At 51.3% G+C, this 20,039-nt stretch overlaps 10 protein-coding genes across 10 annotated transcripts; 5 read left to right on the top strand and 5 right to left on the bottom strand.

Moving 5' to 3' along the window:
- Positions 1-484: 484 nt before the first annotated feature.
- CCOS01_15039 (NAD dependent epimerase/dehydratase) lies at positions 485-1,759 on the top strand (the record flags this gene model as incomplete). Its single annotated transcript, XM_060463181.1, has 3 exons — positions 485-737; positions 854-1,234; positions 1,326-1,759. The coding sequence occupies 3 exons, from the start codon at positions 485-487 to the stop codon at positions 1,757-1,759; spliced, it is 1,068 nt and encodes a 355-aa protein (XP_060306366.1).
- A 580-nt stretch (positions 1,760-2,339) lies between these two features.
- On the top strand, positions 2,340-4,150 carry CCOS01_15040 (uncharacterized protein; the record flags this gene model as incomplete). The annotated part of the gene is made up of 3 exons (XM_060463182.1): positions 2,340-3,349; positions 3,414-3,874; positions 3,930-4,150. The coding sequence occupies 3 exons, from the start codon at positions 2,340-2,342 to the stop codon at positions 4,148-4,150; spliced, it is 1,692 nt and encodes a 563-aa protein (XP_060306367.1).
- Positions 4,151-4,400: 250 nt separating this feature from the next.
- On the bottom strand, positions 4,401-6,218 carry CCOS01_15041 (uncharacterized protein; the record flags this gene model as incomplete). Its single annotated transcript, XM_060463183.1, has 1 exon — positions 4,401-6,218. The coding sequence occupies one exon, from the start codon at positions 6,216-6,218 to the stop codon at positions 4,401-4,403; it is 1,818 nt and encodes a 605-aa protein (XP_060306368.1).
- A 329-nt stretch (positions 6,219-6,547) lies between these two features.
- CCOS01_15042 (uncharacterized protein) lies at positions 6,548-6,820 on the bottom strand (the record flags this gene model as incomplete). Its single annotated transcript, XM_060463184.1, has 1 exon — positions 6,548-6,820. The coding sequence occupies one exon, from the start codon at positions 6,818-6,820 to the stop codon at positions 6,548-6,550; it is 273 nt and encodes a 90-aa protein (XP_060306369.1).
- A 1,168-nt stretch (positions 6,821-7,988) lies between these two features.
- CCOS01_15043 (uncharacterized protein) lies at positions 7,989-9,299 on the top strand (the record flags this gene model as incomplete). The annotated part of the gene is made up of 1 exon (XM_060463185.1): positions 7,989-9,299. One exon carries the CDS (start codon positions 7,989-7,991, stop codon positions 9,297-9,299), a length of 1,311 nt encoding a protein of 436 aa, XP_060306370.1.
- A 120-nt stretch (positions 9,300-9,419) lies between these two features.
- On the bottom strand, positions 9,420-11,000 carry CCOS01_15044 (uncharacterized protein; the record flags this gene model as incomplete). Its single annotated transcript, XM_060463186.1, has 4 exons — positions 9,420-9,580; positions 9,751-9,909; positions 9,992-10,197; positions 10,252-11,000. 4 exons carry the CDS (start codon positions 10,998-11,000, stop codon positions 9,420-9,422), a joined length of 1,275 nt encoding a protein of 424 aa, XP_060306371.1.
- Positions 11,001-11,662: 662 nt separating this feature from the next.
- On the top strand, positions 11,663-13,024 carry CCOS01_15045 (uncharacterized protein; the record flags this gene model as incomplete). The annotated part of the gene is made up of 2 exons (XM_060463187.1): positions 11,663-12,727; positions 12,779-13,024. 2 exons carry the CDS (start codon positions 11,663-11,665, stop codon positions 13,022-13,024), a joined length of 1,311 nt encoding a protein of 436 aa, XP_060306372.1.
- A 58-nt stretch (positions 13,025-13,082) lies between these two features.
- Positions 13,083-13,724, bottom strand: CCOS01_15046 (uncharacterized protein; the record flags this gene model as incomplete). Its single annotated transcript, XM_060463188.1, has 2 exons — positions 13,083-13,290; positions 13,342-13,724. 2 exons carry the CDS (start codon positions 13,722-13,724, stop codon positions 13,083-13,085), a joined length of 591 nt encoding a protein of 196 aa, XP_060306373.1.
- A 1,782-nt stretch (positions 13,725-15,506) lies between these two features.
- CCOS01_15047 (guanine deaminase) lies at positions 15,507-16,850 on the top strand (the record flags this gene model as incomplete). The annotated part of the gene is made up of 1 exon (XM_060463189.1): positions 15,507-16,850. One exon carries the CDS (start codon positions 15,507-15,509, stop codon positions 16,848-16,850), a length of 1,344 nt encoding a protein of 447 aa, XP_060306374.1.
- A 132-nt stretch (positions 16,851-16,982) lies between these two features.
- On the bottom strand, positions 16,983-17,974 carry CCOS01_15048 (uncharacterized protein; the record flags this gene model as incomplete). The annotated part of the gene is made up of 2 exons (XM_060463190.1): positions 16,983-17,601; positions 17,661-17,974. The coding sequence occupies 2 exons, from the start codon at positions 17,972-17,974 to the stop codon at positions 16,983-16,985; spliced, it is 933 nt and encodes a 310-aa protein (XP_060306375.1).
- Positions 17,975-20,039: the final 2,065 nt, after the last annotated feature.

The following is a 20,039-nucleotide window of genomic DNA, read 5'->3' on the forward strand; positions in this document are numbered from 1 at the left end:
GATAGCTTTCATCGGAACAAACAGCATTCGAGGCTTTCAACCCACACAACATCCAACAATTCCTCGTTAGGTTGTGAACTGTTAAGGTTAGATCGATGGAACCATGATGCTTCAGACTAGTTCAGCAGTGGCGCCCGAGTCAACTTCTATTGACTTGCGGCCCAAGGTGACGGCGGACAAAATCCACTGCCTCCGTACCATGTTTCGGCGGCATCACGTCGAGCCCGAGTCACCGACCCACTTGACGGAGATGTTTGTTTTCTCCGGCCGGCCACATAACGAGACATTTCTCAACGGCAAAGTCTCTATGATATATGCTAATCCAGATCATATAAGAATATGCCGTCTGAACTATCCTCGAATTCAACTTCCCCTTCTGTTTGTTCACACCACATTATACGTATTTAAATGCAGCTATACGTTACGGCATCTGAACTTAAGCAACAACACAGACACACACCAAGTTGCCACTACCGAATTGAGCATGTCGTTCATTGAGAACCCTGCTGTCCCTAAGGGATCAATTGCCGTGATCACTGGCGCTAATGGCTACATTGCGTCTCACATCGCAGACCAGTTCATTCGATATGGATATAAAGTCCGCGGAACGGTCCGTAACCCGAAGAAGAGTGCTTGGCTTGTCCCACACTTTGAGAAGAAGTACGGGGTAGGGAAGTTTGAACTACATGTGGTTCCTGATATGCAGGTTGATGGCGCGTATGATGAGGCTATCAAAGGTAAGTGCTGTTGTGGCCCTCGAGCACGGCGTCAAGCTCCGAGAACCCGCCCTGCTTCATGCATGCACTTTCGAGTGCACCGTTTTTATGTAGGATCATCTGACTAAATATCATAGGGGCGTCAATTTTCGTGCACACTGCTACCGTCATCGATTTCAACGGCGACCCAGCCGAAGTAATTGGAGGTGCAGTGAAATGCGGGATGGTCGCTATCGAGGCAGCATACAAGGAACCAAACATGAAACGGTTCATTCTAACTTCATCAGCCTCAACTCTCATGCCACTCAAGAAGGAAAACTTCTTTGCCCTGAAGGGTCAGACGGTGGATGTGGACACATTTGGTCACGACGCCAAGGAACTGGCTTGGGCACCTCCTCCTTGGGGTGTTGAACACGGCGGAGCGATTTACGGCGCGAGTAAGATGGAGCAAGAGCAAAACATCTGGAAGTTCTACGAAGAGAATAAATCCAATCGGCCAGATATCGTGGTGAACTCGAGTAAGTCGGCGTTCGATACTCTCTGAGGCAACATAGAAGAAGCCTCATTCATCACGCGACCGCACATGCTTACTCTCATCCTCTCTGCTAGTTGTTCCAGACTTCAACTTTGGAAGAAGCATCGACCCGTCTCAAACTGGAGGCTCGTCATCGTTCGGCCTCATTGTCGAACTCTTTGAGGGAAAGACTCTTCCTGAGCTTTGGCATCTTCCCCACTTCTTTGTCGACGTCGAGGATGATGCTGCCCTGCACGTTGCGGCGGCTATTCTGCCTGATGTTGAGGGTGAACGCATCTTCGCATTTGCCTACCCAATGAACTGGGACATTATCTTGGATATCCTTCGGAAGCAGAATCCGGGCAGGAAGTTTGCCGATAACTTCCACAATGATGAATATCCTGTGACAGTGAAGCCCATTGCGAGGGCAGAGAGCCTGCTGGAGAGGCTGGGCAGGCCGGGTTGGATCTCTTTGGAGCAAAGCATCGCGACCAACACCGAGCACCTGAAGACTCTGGACATTGCATAGACGGGTTTCAACGTGCCTCACAAGAAATCAGACGATATTCGCAACAATATGGGATGCGATGTGATGCACGATAACCGCTCGACCAGGGTCTTGGGACGTCATCAAGGGGAAGATGCTTACGCGCTTACACCCGTTCGTTCATAAGGACGCGGGCTGGGTGCACCCTGAATTAGCGCAATCCTTCGTGCGCACCTCACTGGCTGTATCGGAAACAGAAACGAGCGAGATGATTTGAGTGAAGATGCCGTTGTGTTTGCCATGTGCGGTGACTGTCCACGCGTTCCTGGCTTATGAACCCCTCATTGAGGATTAGCCAGTTATATGCATGTTTTCTTCGATCCTTCAGCTCGAACCTTGGCTATCCATGTTCATGACGAGTTGAACGAGCCTAGTGTAACATTCCCAATCCAGCGATACGCACCGGCAGGATAACTCAAAGCCAAACTTCGGATGATGGAATGGTGCGCCTCCGAGACAAAAACAACGGTCTATCTACCCCTCACCGACGCCACATCTCTTTTATCATCATCAAGTGCCTCACATATCTTTAGGGTAATAGTTGCCTGTTAGACAGCTGGCGATGGCTTCGACAAATACTTCCGAGTCATTTGGCAGCAACCAAGGACTCTTGCAGTCGCTCCAACAACATGCGACATCATCAATCATCACCTGGCTGTTGCTACCGCTTATTGGTATAGCTTTCCTGCGCCATGTCTTGCGACCAAAGGCAAACGAGCCTCCGAGCTTGCCGGGTCTCATCCCCTATATCTCAAACACATATCAGTACATCACCGACAACAGTAGATTCCTCGAGCGTGCCACCGAAGCACTGAAGAAAAGCAGCGTGGTGAAGTTCAACCTCGGCGCCGACACTGTGTACCTAGTTGCAGGCTCTCACAATGTGCAGAAGCTGTTTCGCAACAGCTCGAACAACACGCTCAGCTCGGATAAGTTCATCGTCATGGTCAATGGGCGGGTGCAAGGGATGACTGACGAGGACGTGGCGGTAATGTACAACGATAGATCTGGTCGTCTGAAGACCCCGGCTGCGGGAACTGAGAGCATGCCTGAGAATCAGAGGTTCTGGGTCGGCTTGCATCACGTCTTCAACGAGCACCTCTTTCGCGCCGAGGCTACTGCGAAGTTGGCGGAGTCGTTCATTACCTTTTTCGGCGAGAAGCTCGACCAGCAGCCCCGTGGTGAGTGGGAAACCTTGCAACTGTTCAAGTATCTTAAAAAGGATATGGCAGAAGCAGCGACGATCTCGCTTGCAGGGCGAAAGCTGATTGAGGACCATCCGGGATTCGTCGATATCTTCTGGGAATTCGACACGATTGCGATGCAGCTCATGTATGGCCTTCCAACTTGGATTAATCCAAAACCAAAACAGATTCAGCGCAAAACCCTAGCCATGATGTCAGACTTTCTGACTGATGCCTGGGCCAAGTTTGACTGGAACGGGCCCGATGCCGACGCGGACTGGGAACCGATCTTTGGCTCGAGACTCCAACGTGAGCACTCAAAATTTTGGGAGAAGAAAGGATTCTCGCTTCAATCGCGTGCTGGGATGTACATTGGAAGTATCACAGGGTATGAAACGCAGTTTCTCTCTGGTTGTGGAAGTAACCTGACTGACGTGAAAACTTCCGTGTAGCATCAACTCGAATTCCGTGCCCCAGACGGCTTGGGCTGTTATGGAAGTGATAAAGGATCGGTCGCTCTTCCAGGCGGTCCGCCAAGAGGTTGATTCGGTGTCCATCATTGATCCCAAGACTGGAAAGCGAACCTTTGATGTGGCAAAACTAGTTACCCTGCCTTTGCTTCAGTCCATTTACGTGGAGACACTACGAATGCACGTGTCCATCAACATCACTCGTGAAGTCATGGAACCAATGGAATTGGATGGGTATCATCTGAGTAAAGGCTCTTTGGTGCAGGCACCGACGCAGATTGGGCATCGTGAAGAGTCAGTGTGGGGTGTCGAGGGGCACCCTGCGTCGGAATTCTGGGCGGAACGTCATATCAAGTTTGTCGAGAAAGAGGATGAGGATGGCAAACTTCAGAGAGTCAAGGAGTTTGCCGTAGCCGGAAGACCGAGCGACTTCTTCCCATATGGTAAGCCGTATACACCCAGTCATCTCCATGGCCCTGGCTAATATACGTGTTGCAGGTGGTGGTGTGTCCATGTGCCCAGGGCGTTTCTTTGCTAAGCAGGAAATCATGCTGGCTGTCGCTATGATTGCGTCTCGGTTTGATATTGAGTTTGAAGATTGGGTCAACTTTGATGGGTCGCATTCGGAAAGGCCTCCTACGAATGACAAGGCGTATGTAGGTGCGGGAGCTGTACCGCCGGACAGAGACATGCGCATGCGCTGGAGGAAACGGTGGTAAGCAGTTTAGGATCCGATTGAATATGGGCATCTATTTCAGTGGATAATTTTGCGAGAACGCGTCGAATAGTGGCATAGATGAGCAAAGCCGTTGCGCACTATTTTGAGTTGGACGACTCAATCGATTGTACGTGCACATTGAGGGGAAGGAAAAGGATTGGAAAAGTGCCATTAAAATCATGATCATTATGAGTTAACTAATGAATACAACAAGGTATAGGTACAGTGCTCGCTTTCATCAAACAAATTCCTTAGTTCATACGGTAGACAGCATCCTTCTTGAAGTATCTGCTGATATCGTTGTCCTCGCCGCACTTAGTGCAGGTGTGAAAGACCTTGGCTCCATCATGTCCTGGGCCGTAATGGTCAGGACCCATTCCTTGGGGTCCCGGGCCGGTGGTGCCAGGGACATGAGAAGAGTGCGTACCTTGGTTCAGACCGGAAGATCCAGTGTGTCCTCCGAGACCAGTGCCAGCAACGTTGCTGTGGGTGGTGCCGTGAGTGCCGGTAGGAGACTGGTTGTAGGGATCGAGCATGCTAGTCTTGGGAACGCCGGGCTCGTTGCCGGTAAGGCTGGAGCGGTGCTGGTCATGGACGCCACCAGCGTGGGTGCCAGTGACACTCCCATGGGTTCCGGTGACGCCGCCGTGGGTACCGTGGGTGTTGTGCCCAACAGGAGAGTTAACGCCGCCAACAGTGTTATTGCCTCCGAGACCAGACTCATGCAAATCATCGCGGTGATGTCTGTGAGCAGCCTGGCCAGCAGCCACGGCGGCTCCAGCACCAACGCCAGCACCGATACCAGCACCAGCAGCTCCATGTCCGGTGCGCTCACGGCCCATGTCTCTGTCTCTCATGCGAGTGTCGTACGGGTCATTGACGTTGCCGCCGGACAAAGCCGCCTGGGGGTTGTGAGCAGCGCTGTGGACGCCGCTGTAGGGGTCACTGCCGGCACCGCCAACTCCAGCACCGGAGCCGTGGGGGTGAGTAAAGTCGCGACCCTCCATAGAACGGTCGACGCTGGACGCAGGGTCGTGGTGTGTTGACGCCGCGGGGTTGTAGTGTCCTCCACCGACGGCCTGAGGACCTCCATGGCCGACGGCAGATTCATTGGGGCGCAGGGGCAAGTCCTTGTTGAGAGCAGAGCCATCACGGCCGACGTCGCCCCAGTAGGGGTCCTGGGCGTTGGCGCGCTCAGCGTTGGCGAGGTACTCGCCCTTGTAGGGCTTGTTGTGGCCAACACCGTGGCCGACCTCGACACCGGAGTCATGGGGACGGTGGGTGCCAGTGACACCTGCGCCTGGCGCGCCGCGGTGGTCGCGGTCCGAATCAACTCTGGGATCCAGCTTGTTGGCGGCTCTGCCGGAGTGAGGACCGTGAACGCCATCGGGGTCGTTGTAGCCGGTGGTGGTGTTGCCACCGACACCTCCGACACCTCCGGTGGTACCGTGGGGGTTGCTGTGTAGACCTCCGGCGTGGCCGGTGCCGGTGGTGTTGTCGTAGGTGTTGTTGCCAGTCAGACCAGCAGTAGGAGCACCACGGTGGTCGCGATCGGAGTCGACTCTGGGGTCGAGCTTGTTGGCAGCTCTTCCTCCATGCGGGCCGTGGACGCCATCGGGGTCATCGTAGCCCGTGGTGGTGTTGCTGTATCCTGCGGTGTTGCTGCCGGTCAAGCCTCCAGTATGGCCGGTGGTTGTGCCGTGGGTGGTGCCGTGGGTGTTGCCGGTCAAGCCGGAGGTGGGCGCGTCGCGGTGGTCCCGGTCAGAATCCACTCTCGGATCGGCCTTGTTGGCTACTCTTCCGGCATGGGGGCCGTGAACTCCATCGGGATCATTGTAGCCAGTAGTGGTGTTGCTGGTGTGATGCGTGCCGGTACCGGTGGTACTAGGGATATGGCTTCCGGTAGTGCCGGTGGTGCCTCCGGTGTAGCCACCGGTTGTGGGCTTGGAGGTTCCGGTTGTGGTAGAGTCGGAGGGGAATGCTCCGGGTGGCTGGTCGCCCTCGTATGTGGTCTTTTGAGGGTGGTCGTCGCTGTGGAGGGCGTTCTTGATCTTAGCTCCCAAACCCATGATTCCTGATTGACTTATTGATGTTGTAGAGGTAGCAAAGAGTTATTGTAATAACAAAGTATAAGGTTCAAGGCTCGGTTTTCGGGGTATCAAAGTAGCTTGTGTTTTGTTGTTGGTATCAAATTGTATTGTGGAGGGTTCTTCTGAGTCGATTAAGCCGAGGGACAGAGAGCATCAAATACTGCTTCTCGACGCACGATGTTCATCCATTCTCGTCCAATAACCAGCGTGATGTCACCTTCGTCAACTTCTCTAGCCCAGAGGTCCAGACCGTCTTGCCGCCGTCTTCGCAGCATCAGCAGGCCATGTCTCAGCTCCGAATTTTGTTGCTATGAGCTCATGTGGAGTTCCACTGGCAAAAGACTCAGCTTCCGAGCGCAAAACTTCGGTTCGAGAAGCACCTTCATGACGGCGAGGGAGGGATTCATGACGTGAACTGCGGGGATGTGTGATCGAGCTTCCATCCGCTCCCGCAGTAGTGGAAGCTTGTCTCCGGTCTTGGCCGCGCTCCGGCACACGGATCCGAGGAGGTTCGCCCTTGAAAACAGGGAAACGGCCTCTCCACTCACGATGTGGGATGTCCCTCCATTGGCAGTCGTCATTTAGGAGGGGGCGCCACAAGGATACCCGCCATACGGTTACGTTACCCCAGGAAATTCAGGTTTAGCTAGTGCCACAGTGGCTGTCATATGTGGCGTTGTCTGATGGATGGGGATCTGCTGGGTGCAGTATTCAGTCTTGACGGTTCTGACGACTTGAGACCCAGTCAATGGCACCGGCTGACGCGGCGAGAGTCTCTCATTTGTCAAAGTCCTTGACAAAAATCCTGGAAATTGCACGGCCAACAATGGCAGCCTGTGAAGTTAGTGTCACTCAAGCAGAGAGGGGTTTGAGACGAGAATAGCCGATGACAGTTGTGTGGAGGTAAAGCCCAATTATGACGCGGTTGTGCAACCAACATGAAGATTAACGCAAACAAGCTCATTCTTCGTCCTTGAGAGCTGAATCTTACGCAAGATTGCGCGGAACCAGGAATATGAGGCGTTCAACACCGTCTGCTACGTGGATTCGAGACAATCGCCAGGCAAAGTCCCTGTCGTTGCCATGCTTCAATTGCCTGCCGCCTGTCTCTTCATTCTCTGGGTGCCTGGCCTTTGCGATCGCTTCTTCTGGCTGTGCCTTGTAAGCGCTAAGCCGTTAATCCATGTACCCTGCCCTGTTGAATGGGTTCATTTGCTCAGTCGCTGTTCCTGATCAGCGGCACCACCCCAATCTTCTTTTCTCCGACCAAACTCAATTCTACGACATGCGGCAGCCTTCCTCACTTGCATTAACTTCTTATCAAGCAGTACAGCATACGAAACAATGTAACTTGGGGGCCCTCTGAGGCCAAAATCTGATGAGCGCTGGTCCGTCGATGGCATGCCTTCATGTTCAGACTTGGCAAGGGTTGTGCGTAGCTTGCGCCCGAGACAGCAGCCTTTGAGGGATTCTCGCGTCTCTTTACCCCGCCTGAAATCCTACGCTAAATTCTTTCGTCAGCTTTCTAAATCATGGAGGCTGTCCCTGATGGAGGCGTTCGGTCGCGGGGGAATGCCCATCTCTTTATAATCGTGTTATATCGGGTAGAATGTGCCGTGCGAAATGACTAGTCTCGCGCAAGTTTCTCTGGGATTTCTCTCGGCTTTCGAGTGACATACCAAGCATCCTACTGAGAGCTAGCTCAATCGTTTAGTCCACCGCGTTCTCTGTGCCGATACCGTTGCCAACATGCTGAACCGCCGTGGGCCAATCTCAAAAATCGTCGGCAGCGCTGTCGATGCTGCAAAGAAATTCCAGGGAGATCAGAAACAACCGTCAGCAACGCAAAAAACCAACAATGTGCCCATACAGCCAGTCCAAGCAGGGCAATCAGTCGCATCTGGCCACACAACAGTAGCGCAACATCAAGCGACGGGGGATGATTCCGACGTTGACGAAGATTGGACCCGAGCACTGGATGAAGCCCAGCTAGCTCAGTCGCAGTCCTCCGGCAATCAGCATGGGGTACCAGTTGAAGACATCGAGGGAATGCTGACCGAATTCATCGTTCACCACCCGCCACCAGAGACCTCTAACCTCGGAAGCGAGAAGCATGGTCTGTCAATGCCAGTCATACTCCCGCAACGTCGCCCCGAGTCTCGACACCGCGGTTTCGTGCGAGCTTACGCCCCGGTCCTACAAGAATGCGGCATAGATCAAGCCGCCTGGCTGGAGTTCCTCGACGGTTTCGAGAACAGTATCAAAGGAAGCCCGTGGTTCGGGGTCGTGAACGCTGGCGTCATGGGTGCAGATCTCGCTCACACAATCGTTGGCGGGTTCGCGCCCATCACAATGCTGGTAACGCTCTCAGTGCAAACGGGGCTTGAGGCGTCGCGCAGGGGCTACGTGAACTACAAACAAAACAACTACCTCGAAGTCATGAACGAAAACTTTCTCAAACCTCGAGGCTTGTATGCCCTTGTTGTAAAGTACAAGCCGTCTAGCAGCGAAGTCGTGGAGAACATCGATCTGGATCACAATATCACCCAGGCCGTGGAAGGCAGCGAGAAACAGAGCAAGTGGAAGAAGCTACTGCACTCGGGTTCGAGTACAACAAAGAGCGAGGCCGAGATCCCCGAGCCAGCGCCGCTCGTCTTTCCTCAACTCGACAAGATGGATGAAGGGCAAAAGCAAAACATGGTGAAGAAGTTCGGAGACTCCATCTCGAAGTACTACGATCGAAAGGCGACAGACAGATTCAGGAAAGAACATCCTGATTCAAAGCTCATGCAAGAGGATTCATCTGAAGAAGAAGGTCTAGAAGCTTCGAGTTCGACGGATGGACACAAGGGCCCCATTCGACGTCTGAAGCAGAGACGCCAGGAACGCTTCGAGGCGTCAGGCAGAGAGCGAAAATTTGGAAAGGAAGCTCGCGAGAAGCGGAAGAGAAACCGGCCGCTGAAGAAGTTGATGCGGCAAGATGCTCTGTACCTGATGGTCGTCAACCTCCCAACTTCGGATGAGATGGATGCGGTCCTTGCTCAAGTCGAAGGACAGTGAGTGAGCTCTTAAATGACAAAGGTTGTATCTAGATAGACTTCTTAATTTCCTGCGAGGAACAGGGTGTTAATGTCTCCGTCTTTCATAGATCTGAATTTCATACTAAATAGCCAATTACGCCTACATCGATTTCGTATCAACATTGTGCACCCCCTTTCCAGTGACTGAAATCTCTTGTGAGGCCGAATCTTCCATGCTCGCCTCTAGAATCCTAGGTCCTTCGAACTTTGCAGCAATTTCTTCCAGCTTGAGTCCTTTGGTCTCCACAAAGGTAAAGTATGCTATTACAAGAAAGATTACATTCCAGGAAGCGTTGATGAAGTAGAATTTCCAACCCAAATCTGCCATAGCGTATGCCATAGTAAATGAAGCCAGCAGACTACCCTATGTTAGCAGAGAGTTTTGAAATAAATGGTGTGGTAAACTTGCCCGAATCCAGAGTCCAGCATACGGAAGATTGCGATCCCCGTAGCTCGAAGCTTGTACTGCGAAACCTCCGTGGGATATAGACTGGTCATTGGTGTGATGGAAAAGGCGTAGAACCCTTGGAATAGGAAGATGACTGCAATCGTGCCGTAGATTCCAGATTGATTGGTTGATTCACCATATGCTACAGAGATATTAACCATTGACCCTCGCTCAGGTCACGTTCACGACAGCTATGCCGGGCGCAGGCGTGGATCAGAACTCACTCTTAATGAGGCCTCCCGTAATGTAGAGCATGGCAATCATACCGCCCACACCAACGAAGGTTTGCTTCCTTCTGCCTAAAATGTCGAGCATGAAGCTGCCAAAGACCGCAACAGCAAATGACCAACAGTTCAGGATGACTTGAATCTGTGCTTGCTTCACTGTGTCCCTAATACCAGCCTGACTCAAGATCTTGGTCAGGTAAGACCTAGCCCCGGGTAAGCGAAAGTAGAAGTCAAGGTATCTGAAGGATGGCACTTACGAGATGATGAAGTTACCAAACATGTTGATCATGGGGCCAAATGTGCAAAGAATGGCGAGGCGTTTTCGATTGGCGGGCGTGGATACGATCTCTCTCCATGGGCTTCGAGGATACTCCTCTTCCTCCTTCTTCATAATGCTTCTGATCTCATGCAAACTCGCCCGTCCTTGCTGAATATCCTCGACGCCCTTACCTTGCATGATCACGAGAACCTCAAGAGCCTCATCATCATGGCCTTTCGCAATCAGCCAGCGTGGGGACTCCGGAACGAATGGCACCAGTATCACTGCCAACAAGCTTGGCACGAACTGAAGAAGAGAGGGAAGACGCCAAGACCAAGTGCTCTGGATGTTTTGGCTGCCGTAGTTGACAATGGCTGAGGCCAAGCTTCCCACATAGAAACAAGAAAAGAACAGACCGAGAATTCGGCCGCGCTTGCGAGCTGGCAGAAGTTCTCCGAGCAGAGTGGGAGCAGCGCCGTTGCTGATTGCAGAGCCGATGCCAACGATGATTCGAGCGATGATGAACATGGCAATGTTTTGCGCGGCGGCTTGGAGAATAATGCCGATTACTGTGATGACCGATGCGACGAGGATAGCTCTTCGACGTCCAAAGTAATCTGGCACCGGCTGCATCAAAAAGGCGCCCAGAATGCCTCCCATCCATGATGCAGCGTTGTTGAGACCTTCCAATGCAGGGGTCAAGTGGAAGTATTCGGTGTACGAGGGGAGGATAAGGAGACCGTTCATGACTGAGGCATCGTATCCTAGAGTCTTTCATCTCCTGGTTGGTAAAATGCTTCAGTTTTTGGGGAACTGTACCTACTGCCGAGTTTACAATGGCTACAGCCAGAAGCAAAGGAGACAACACCTTCAAGTTGGCCGGTACCAACCTGGAGACATGTTTACGCTCAAAACCCATGTTGCTAATGAGTGTCTTTGGAAATGAATTGCCTGACTTCTCTTCATTATCATTCTATATTGTCGCATGGCTTCTTGATCGCCCTTATATCCCATTAATTGTGAGTCGTGGTGATTTGTGATCTGCTCAAGTTGATTGGCTGTCTCGAGGGCTCGGGTGAGTTCGGGCGAGCCTATCGTGGCCCACTTGGTAACTACCGGCTGGCACAGAGTTACTATTCCAGATTGTCATCGCGGGGAAATGTCACCTTTCATACGAGCTTATTCACTCGGGCGAGCTCGGGCGGGTCTTGACAGACTGAATATCGGCTAGGCCGCCAGCGCGACTTGACATGGGCCGTCTTGGGGCATGGAAGATCGCATCGAAAATGTGGGATGACGGGCGGTGAATGATAAGCTACTTAAGATGGCATTTCTCATGCTTTTTGCCGCTAACATATTCAAAACCCAGCTCATCAGAAATCTGACGCAGCACAAGATTCCTTTCAAAGATGCCCGGAAGCGTCCGAGAGTGGCCCGCGTGGCCGGAATACACCGACAAGGATCCCCTTGAACCAAAAGATCCCGACTTTCTTGACATTAAGAAGGCAATCATATCCCAGTATGGCGCCGAGGCGTTGAGAGAAAGCTGGGTTCGAGTCTGTGAACAGCTCAAGTCGGTCACGGATGAGATAGTCGACAAGGGTCGAAGCATCATTCCAGTCTTCGACGCCCAAATGCTGCTCGACAAGGGTCTTACGGAAGCCGAAAGGGACGAGGTGAAGAGAGTCGGCACATTTGTCATTCGTGGGGTCGTTCCCAAGACCGAAATAGTTCAACACTACGCAGATCTTAAAAACTACGTCGCCGAAAATAAGCAGAAGATCCAGGGATGGCCAAAAGAGACTCCCTCGATGCTGATGCTGTACGATTCACCCACTCAGAACGCTATAAGATCGCACCCAAACCACCTTCAACTTCAACGCCTCCTCAACCAGCTTTGGCACGATGAAAATGGTGAAGATACTTCGCCAGACCCTTTAGTGTACTATGATGGAGTACGAGATAGACCTCCGCGACAAGAATTCCTCGGACTCGGGCCGCACATTGACGCCGGGAGCCTAGCTCGATGGGCAGATGCCGCATACAGAGAGGTGTACGGCAGCATCTTTTCCGGAAAACCTGAGCTACACGATCCATACGACCTCAGCCTACGAAAAGTCGCGAACCAAGAGTTGTATCCAGGCGTTGCTCATTCATCGGTCCTCCGCTCATTTCAGGGGTGGACTGCCTTGACACGGACTGCCCCAAGCGAGGGAACACTGCTCGTCTACCCCAACGTGGCTACTGTCATTGCATACATGGTGCTGAGACCGTTTTTCAGGCCTCCTGTCGACTCTGCGGATATGATGGATGCGACCAAGTGGACCCTCGATGACTCCGGCTTTTTCCCTGGAACGTTCAAGACCCAGAGCCAGCGGCTTAGTCGCTCATCGCATCCACATCTGAGACTATCAGAGTGCCTAATTCATGTACCGAAGATGGAGCCGGGCGACACTGTCTGGTGGCATGCTGATGTAAGTTTTGATGTGTTTTAGATTCAGCAGCCGCTAATCGTGTTTATGTAGGTCTGCCATGCAGTTGATCCGGTGCACGAGGGATCACAGAACGCATCTGTCTTATACATTGCCGCATGCCCCACGACTACAAACAACAAGACATATGTGAAGAAGCAATTGTCCGAGACTCTTGCTGGGAGGCCACCGCCAGACCAGCAAGAAGGAAATGACTTGGATGAAAGGACACTCAGGGGATACGTGGGACTGCAGGATCTGAGTGCTGAGGCAAAGCGTGCGTTTGGTTTTGGGTTGTGAAGTCCATGGGGCCAACCTGAAGACAAGACAAGAAAAATACTACTTGTTTCTATGATTCTCACTGTAACTCCATGTTAGCCTCATGCAGTGAAGACCTGAGGATGGCAACTGCCGTCTCTGCTATGGCGTTGCGTGATTTGACCTCGTCCAGGTATTCAATGGCGAGTTGCACCTCGTCCGTAAAGTCAACTTCAGCCCCGGCTTTTGCTCTATGGGATTCTCTGAGAAGAAAGATGGCAGCAACGAAGATGTGCATCGACAAAGCCCTTCAAAGAGAGTTAGAGCCTCTCCGGGCATTACGATATTCGGAGACTTACCATTGTCGTCGCATTGCGACTGGCTGATCCCAGTTATGGGTAATCCAGATGATATCCATAGCAGAACGAATACACACTGCCCGTGCCCAATCATACAGACCGGGAGCTGCTAGCCACTCCTTTTGTAATGAACGATTGATGCGCATACGATGGTGCAGAAGCACGAGACTGATGTCGAAACGTTGCCATTTGATCCAGGGATGGGTCAGCTCTAGCTCCTGCATTTCTTCGGTTTTGCCACTATCGGGTTGGAGATGGTTGGGCAAGGTGTTGATGACCTCTGCTAGTTCATCATCAGCTAGGCGAACGACTTCAGCCACTGATCGCGTGCCCTCCCGCAGTGCTGATCTAAATCTATGATAGACAGTCGAGGTTCGTGCCATGAATATGTGATACAGCACTGGGTGGGGACCTTCGTGATCAGATTCTGCCGAAGGCAGTGGAACATTGAAGTCTCCTTCGTCTACTTGAGGCACATAGTAAGGGACCGCAAGCCTATGTCGAGAATGAGCACTGCCTCTCTCATCTCACTTCTGAACGAAGACCTACCATTCACAAATGATCAAGGTCCACCATAGACGCCTTTGAGCTTCGAGGCCCAGCTCCGTAGGGGGATGTGGAGCTTGAATGCTGTCCAGCCCGAGATTCCGTGCGATTCGTATTGCGCAGCTCCAGAGATGACGGTATAGATCAGAATCTCCGAAATTGTGGAAGCACATGCCAAGTACTGCAATCGCCTGAACAGGGCGAATTGTGCTACTTCTCATATAATCTGCTTCTTCGAGACAGAACAAGGCAGTCCTGTACCACTGTTGTAGCATACTTCCAATGTCTCCTGAGTGCCGACGGACACAGTCAGACGTGGGCGCATAAAGTTGAGAAGGCGGGCATGGCTTCACCTGCAGGAAGTATCTCCCGAGCTTCCTTGTCATCCATCATCAATAGGGCAGCCTACTAGAGGTAGTCAGATCAGTGCTGTGACCTCGGAAAGATTGGTTCACGTAGGGACTGACCGTGATGACACTGAAATACACTGATAACCAACCAGGATCGCAATCAGACAAGACAGTGCCCTTTTCTAAATTATCCATAAACTGAGTATGTTCTTGATCGAACTCGGGATATTCAAGGGCATAGTGGACCCAGGAATTCCACTTCTTGTCATAAGCGATTAGCAGCTCGCTAGACTTTCGGCAGGGTACGTCAACCGTACTCCATCCTCGGCGATGTCGAGACACCTGTGAAGATGATGGAGACTTGAAAACCATTTCCTCCAGCGGGTCATGGCACTCCAACAAGTTTTGCGCAGTCCTCGGCTTTCGAAACGACGAATCAGAAGCGGAGCGGACCTGAGAGGCTTCAAGAGCTGTTCTTAGTCGCCGATTTTCCTGAACCAGCTCATCATATGTCGGCAACTTGACTGGATCTTTCCCTCTATGATTCAAACACCAGTCAGCTTATTAGAGAGAATATGCCCCAGATTGAGAAGCGACCTTGTAACTTCACCCCGCACCATCACGAGCTCTCGTGAGCATGTTTCAGGCGTACCCTGGCGAATGCAAGTTGAGCACGGTAATCTTTTATCGCACTTGACCTTACGAGCAGCGCAGGATCGACAACTTCGTGGGGCGCGCTGTGTCTTGCGATATGAAGACGGAGTATCAGACGACATATCTGGATTTCTTGATAGAGATCACTCCACATTTGGACGCGTCGAGCAGCGGTCTGGGCCGAGGCCACGTTAGTGGCGACAGAGACGTTCTCTCCAGCCACGAGCCTGGAATGGAAATCGAACAACAGGAACTCAAGGGTAATGTTGATGTTGTTTACTTTCCGGGCTCGTCATGTACGTCAAGAAATGAGACAAAGATACGAGACGAGATGTTGAAAGGCGTAAACTCACCCGAACTCAGCCGAGAATTCCTTATCAGCGATGCGATAAGATAAGTCCGTTCTTATCTCGGAAGGAACAACGGTACGTACTATGAGTGCACCGAATCCCCTCACATTGCTGGCCCTCGAATTTCATCAGATTCGATACCATCACCACATCACTCTCAATAAGATATTGCCTAGAATAGGCTCTTGAGCCGACAGACTCTACAGAATCTGCCAAGCGCTCTATTTCAAGGACCTCAAACACATAAGAGAAACACATCTTCAGCATGGCGTCAGCATTCCATGGAGCCGTCATCCACTCGCTTGGCCCAAAACAAATTGAGATACTTGACAGCGCCGGAATCATTGTTGGATCTGATGGACTAATTTCTGAGTTCTACACCCAAATATCCATCGAAGAGCTGTCCGCAAAGCTGCTCGGCGATCAAAAAGTCAAGGTTCTTGCCAAAGGCCAATTCATATCCCCTGGTTTCATCGACACGCACAACCACGCTCCGCAATGGGCAATGAGAGGCCAGGGGCAGGGCCTTCATATCCTGGACTGGCTTGATCAAGTCACATTTCCCCACGAAGCTCGCTTCTCCGACCCTACATACGCCCGCAAGGTCTACGAGAGCTGCGTTAAGGGCTTCCTCAAGCAAGGCATCACGACCGCTTCCTACTACGGGTCAAAACACGCCGAGGCAACAAAGATTTTGGCCGACATCTGCCATCAGCTGAACCAGCGGGCCTTCGTAGGAAAGTGTAACATGGATCGTAACGCTCCAAGCTACCTCCATGATGAATCAGCTGAATCGTCTCTGAAGGAAACGGAGGAATGCGTCAAACACATTCGACAGATTGACCCGACCGGACAGCTGATTCGCCCTGTCTTGACTCCCAGATTCGCTATTTGTTGCACCCCCGACTTGCTCGAAGGTCTGGGTCAGATGGCATCCCAAGACCCAGAGCTAGCGATTCAAACGCATTTCAATGAAGCCGAGCAGGAGATCAAGGCGACAAGAGAGCTGTTCCCACAGTTTTCCAGCGAGGCAGACCTCTACCAACACTATGGTCTCCTGAACCAGCGTTCAATTCTTGCACATTGCACCTTCATGACAGACTACGAGATGGACAGGGTCAAGGAGCTTCAGTGCGGTGTTGCACACTGCCCCATTTCGAACATGACAGTTGGAGGAGGCTTCATGGCGGCCTCCATACGTCAGTTTCTGACCAAGGGGATCAAGGTTGGCCTTGGAACCGACAGTGGTGGCGGATTTTCGTCAAGCATGCTCGACAGCGTCCGTCAGGCAATCATAGCTTCCAACGCACGCGAGGTCATGTCAGGCGGCAAAGACAAGGCGCTGTCTCTAGACGAGGTTTTCTACCTTTCGACTCTCGGTGGAGCTCAGGTGTGTTGTCTCGAAGACAAGGTTGGAAACTTCGCCATCGGCAAAGCGTTTGACGCGATACTGGTTACAAGCTCCCTTGATGAAGCATTTGGGGTCATGACAGTCCGAGAAGAGACAGACAGCCTTCGGACAGTGTTTGAGAAGTTTTTGATGACTGGAGATGATCGTAATATTGCTCAAGTGTACGTGCAGGGCAGGCTTGTGAAGGACACATTATAGACCTAAGTTGGGTTTTCAAAGAGAGTTTATGACTAGAGTCGAGTATTCGGAGAGTTATACCAACAACAAAAATGTTCTAGCCACGAATTATGATCTCTCTTGACTTGAATTCGCGTGCAGCCATCTAGAATTTTACTTGAGCCGTCTTGAGAGAAAATTGGAGACCGTCTCACGGAAGGCTTCCGGCTCATCGGTTGGCGAACTGTGACCGGACTTCTCAAAGATCGCGAGCTCGCTATTTGGGATACCTCTACTGATTTCTTCTCCATATTCAACAGGTACCACAACGTCATGCCTCCCGGTCGCAACGAGTGTTGGTGCAGTGATATCCTTCAGTTGTGACCGCACATCAAGCCGCGGAAGGTTGTAAGAGAAGGCAAAATTGTGCGTCTCGTAGTGCAGGTGCTCGTGTGCATCGTTTCCCTCAAAGGTTGTGTCTCTCGAGCCAACACTCGCGGAATCGTCTTTTGGCTTGTAGATTTCAACAATCTCTGCAAAGGCAGCAGCAAAGTCTTCGTTGTCTCGAATGTTGCCGCTGTTGAGTCGGACCTGCCTATCTGGGTCTGGTGTGATTCGGTCGCTGATGAGGATAGTCTTAATGAAGTTGAAGGCTCCACGAAGGCCGCATGCCCATGTGTCTCTCAGGATGAGAGCCAGGAGACGATCAGGATGTGAAAGAGCATACTGCAAGGCCACAAAGCCTCCGTAGGAACCTCCGGCTAGAACAAATTTATCTGCACCCGCCCAGGATCTGAACTAATATGTTAGTCGAGCCGCCATCAACGCGATAAGCAACAGTTCAGTCCTTACCTCAACTCGTCTATATCAGCCACCCAACGTTCATCAGTGTAAGGCGGCCTCAGTTCGCTTTTGCCGCTGCCTCTCGCATCATACACCAAAACTCGAAAATCGGAGGCTAAAAAGCCGAACGATGAAATCGGTTCTCTATGGTCGGATAAACCAGGCGCGCCATGCAAGACTATGATGAGAGGTTTGTTTTCGTCGCTGTCGCCGAGGAGTTTGACCTGGACTTTAGCCCCGTCACTAAGTTGAACTACGGAGAGGCTCGCCATGTTCTTACCGACGAAACTTCTTTGAGTGCTAAAGACGGTCTCTTGAAGCATGTGAGAGACCGGAGTTCTGCTTGGCCTTTTGTACACCGTGAGGGGATCATTCCGCTTATAAATCAGGTCTCGATTATGTGCATTATGTATCGAGTCACATCGCGTCATCTAACAACATTATGACACAGGAGTCAATAGTCATGCTTTTGACAGCCGAAGGATCGAGACTTGAACGGAAGTGGCAAGCTGTCAGATTCTTGTTTCAAGAACGAGCCAAAATCTGGGACTTTTGTCGCGGCCCATAGTTACCACGCTGGGTTGGAGAGAATAGAGGTCATCAAGTTGCATGATTCTACCCCGAACCAGTAAGTCTATTATTTGACACCGTGTTCATCGTTTTCGACATCTGGAATATTGATAATCACCCGATAAAACAATCGTTCATCTCCATCCAGCTTGATGACTCAGCACACAAATCAAAGCACTGAACGCTCTCTTTATAAGATAGACTGAGATTAAACCGAGACAATCAAACTGTCAAAATCACAGAGGGAGGCACCGTTGTTACAGAGGCCGGTTTAGAGGGTTGTTGAAGATGGTTAATCTTGAAATCAAGTCACTCGACGGGAACCTTGCTCTTGGTCACAAAACCAGCATCTTGAGTCACGCCTGCATTCTATCTAACATCACGGTCTCTCGGCTCGAAGGAAGGCACTCAATCCCACCACTGCTAACAAAAGTCTTGCCTTGTTTGGGTTTGGACGACTGAGACCTGACTGACCACTCGGAGCCCGCGCGAAGCTTTGCTTTCAGCATTACTTGATTAATAATTTGGAGGAGTTATATCAAATAATGAGACCCAAGCCAAGCTTAGGGCTCTTCGATAGCAAGCAACACGGATCACTTTCTGGTCATCCATCGAAATAAGCTCAGCCCTCCAGTTCTCCAGGGGCTAAAACAAGGGGAGACTGTCGCTGGAAGCAGAAATTCTAGCCTGGTATGGAGTGAGAAAGAAAGGGGCCAGCCAGATTGGGACATCAACCTTGGAACGAAGGTAGGACCCTTGCCTTCGAGTCTCGGTCAGACCGACGACAGGCCATAACATGCCATCTTTGAGAAAAGTATATGACGATGCTTATGCTCCAAGAACGAGTCTTTCACAGGTTCGAAGGGCTAGTGCAGCGACAAACGTCATGGGAGTAGCTTTCAGCAGAGATGAAACTTTACTGCGTGAATAGAGATCGCGCGAAGCCATGAGGGAACAATTTTCAGTGAAACACTGACTTCGGGATGAAATGTGCTAGGAACTTGGCTTTATTTCCTGACTCGTGATAGATCGGATGTAGCCGAATTGGGGGCCTTCTCCGCGACGTCCCCAGCTTGAGAACTACTTGGGTTCGAATGCCGAGAGCGAGCTCCGAGTGTTCATCCACTTTTTTGAGTATTTAGCACTTTGGAGCCTCGACCGACTGAATCGCAAAACTCAAAGCCTCGTCAATCAATCTCTCTGTCTACTAACAAGCGATACTTTGGGCAGAGAGCTTTTGAAGATATGGGGATCCCCAGAAACCAAACGATGAGGAATCGCAGCGTTGAGATTTGCGACACTTTACAAACAACACCTTTATTATTTCGCAGCTCTGTGAACATGGACTACTTTCTCTTGCCGACGGCATTGTCAACATTCGACATCGTCAAGTCAACAGGGCATACCCCGGACAACAATTAACATCTTTGGGCGAAAGCGGTGGAGTCGATTTTTGGCTCGCGCTTACAAACACACCTGTTCAATATCGCGGTCCCACAAGGCGCGGCTGAGCTCAACTGTCACTCTGCGGCGATGTTCCGAGCCCTAGTTCACGATGGTCGAAGTGGACTCTGATACTTTTTTAGCCCAAGGATCTCAAGGGTCTCCAAGGGGTTCTCGAGATGCTTCGTGAAGTGCGCCTTGAACAGTCTTTGAGCAGATCGATCATTGCATATAAAGTGCGTGACTTAGCCTGGTCAGAAGTATCACTTTACATTGCGAAACAGCAAAGTCTTCTATCTTAGTTACGACTACCTCGGATCTCACTCGTTCAAACTCCGTAGGCTCTCTCATTTTCAGTCGCTCACTGTACTCAAT

Source organism: Colletotrichum costaricense (assembly GCF_030867565.1).
Source record: "Colletotrichum costaricense strain IMI 309622 chromosome Unknown Scaffold_22.1, whole genome shotgun sequence".
Lineage (NCBI taxonomy): Eukaryota > Fungi > Ascomycota > Sordariomycetes > Glomerellales > Glomerellaceae > Colletotrichum > Colletotrichum costaricense.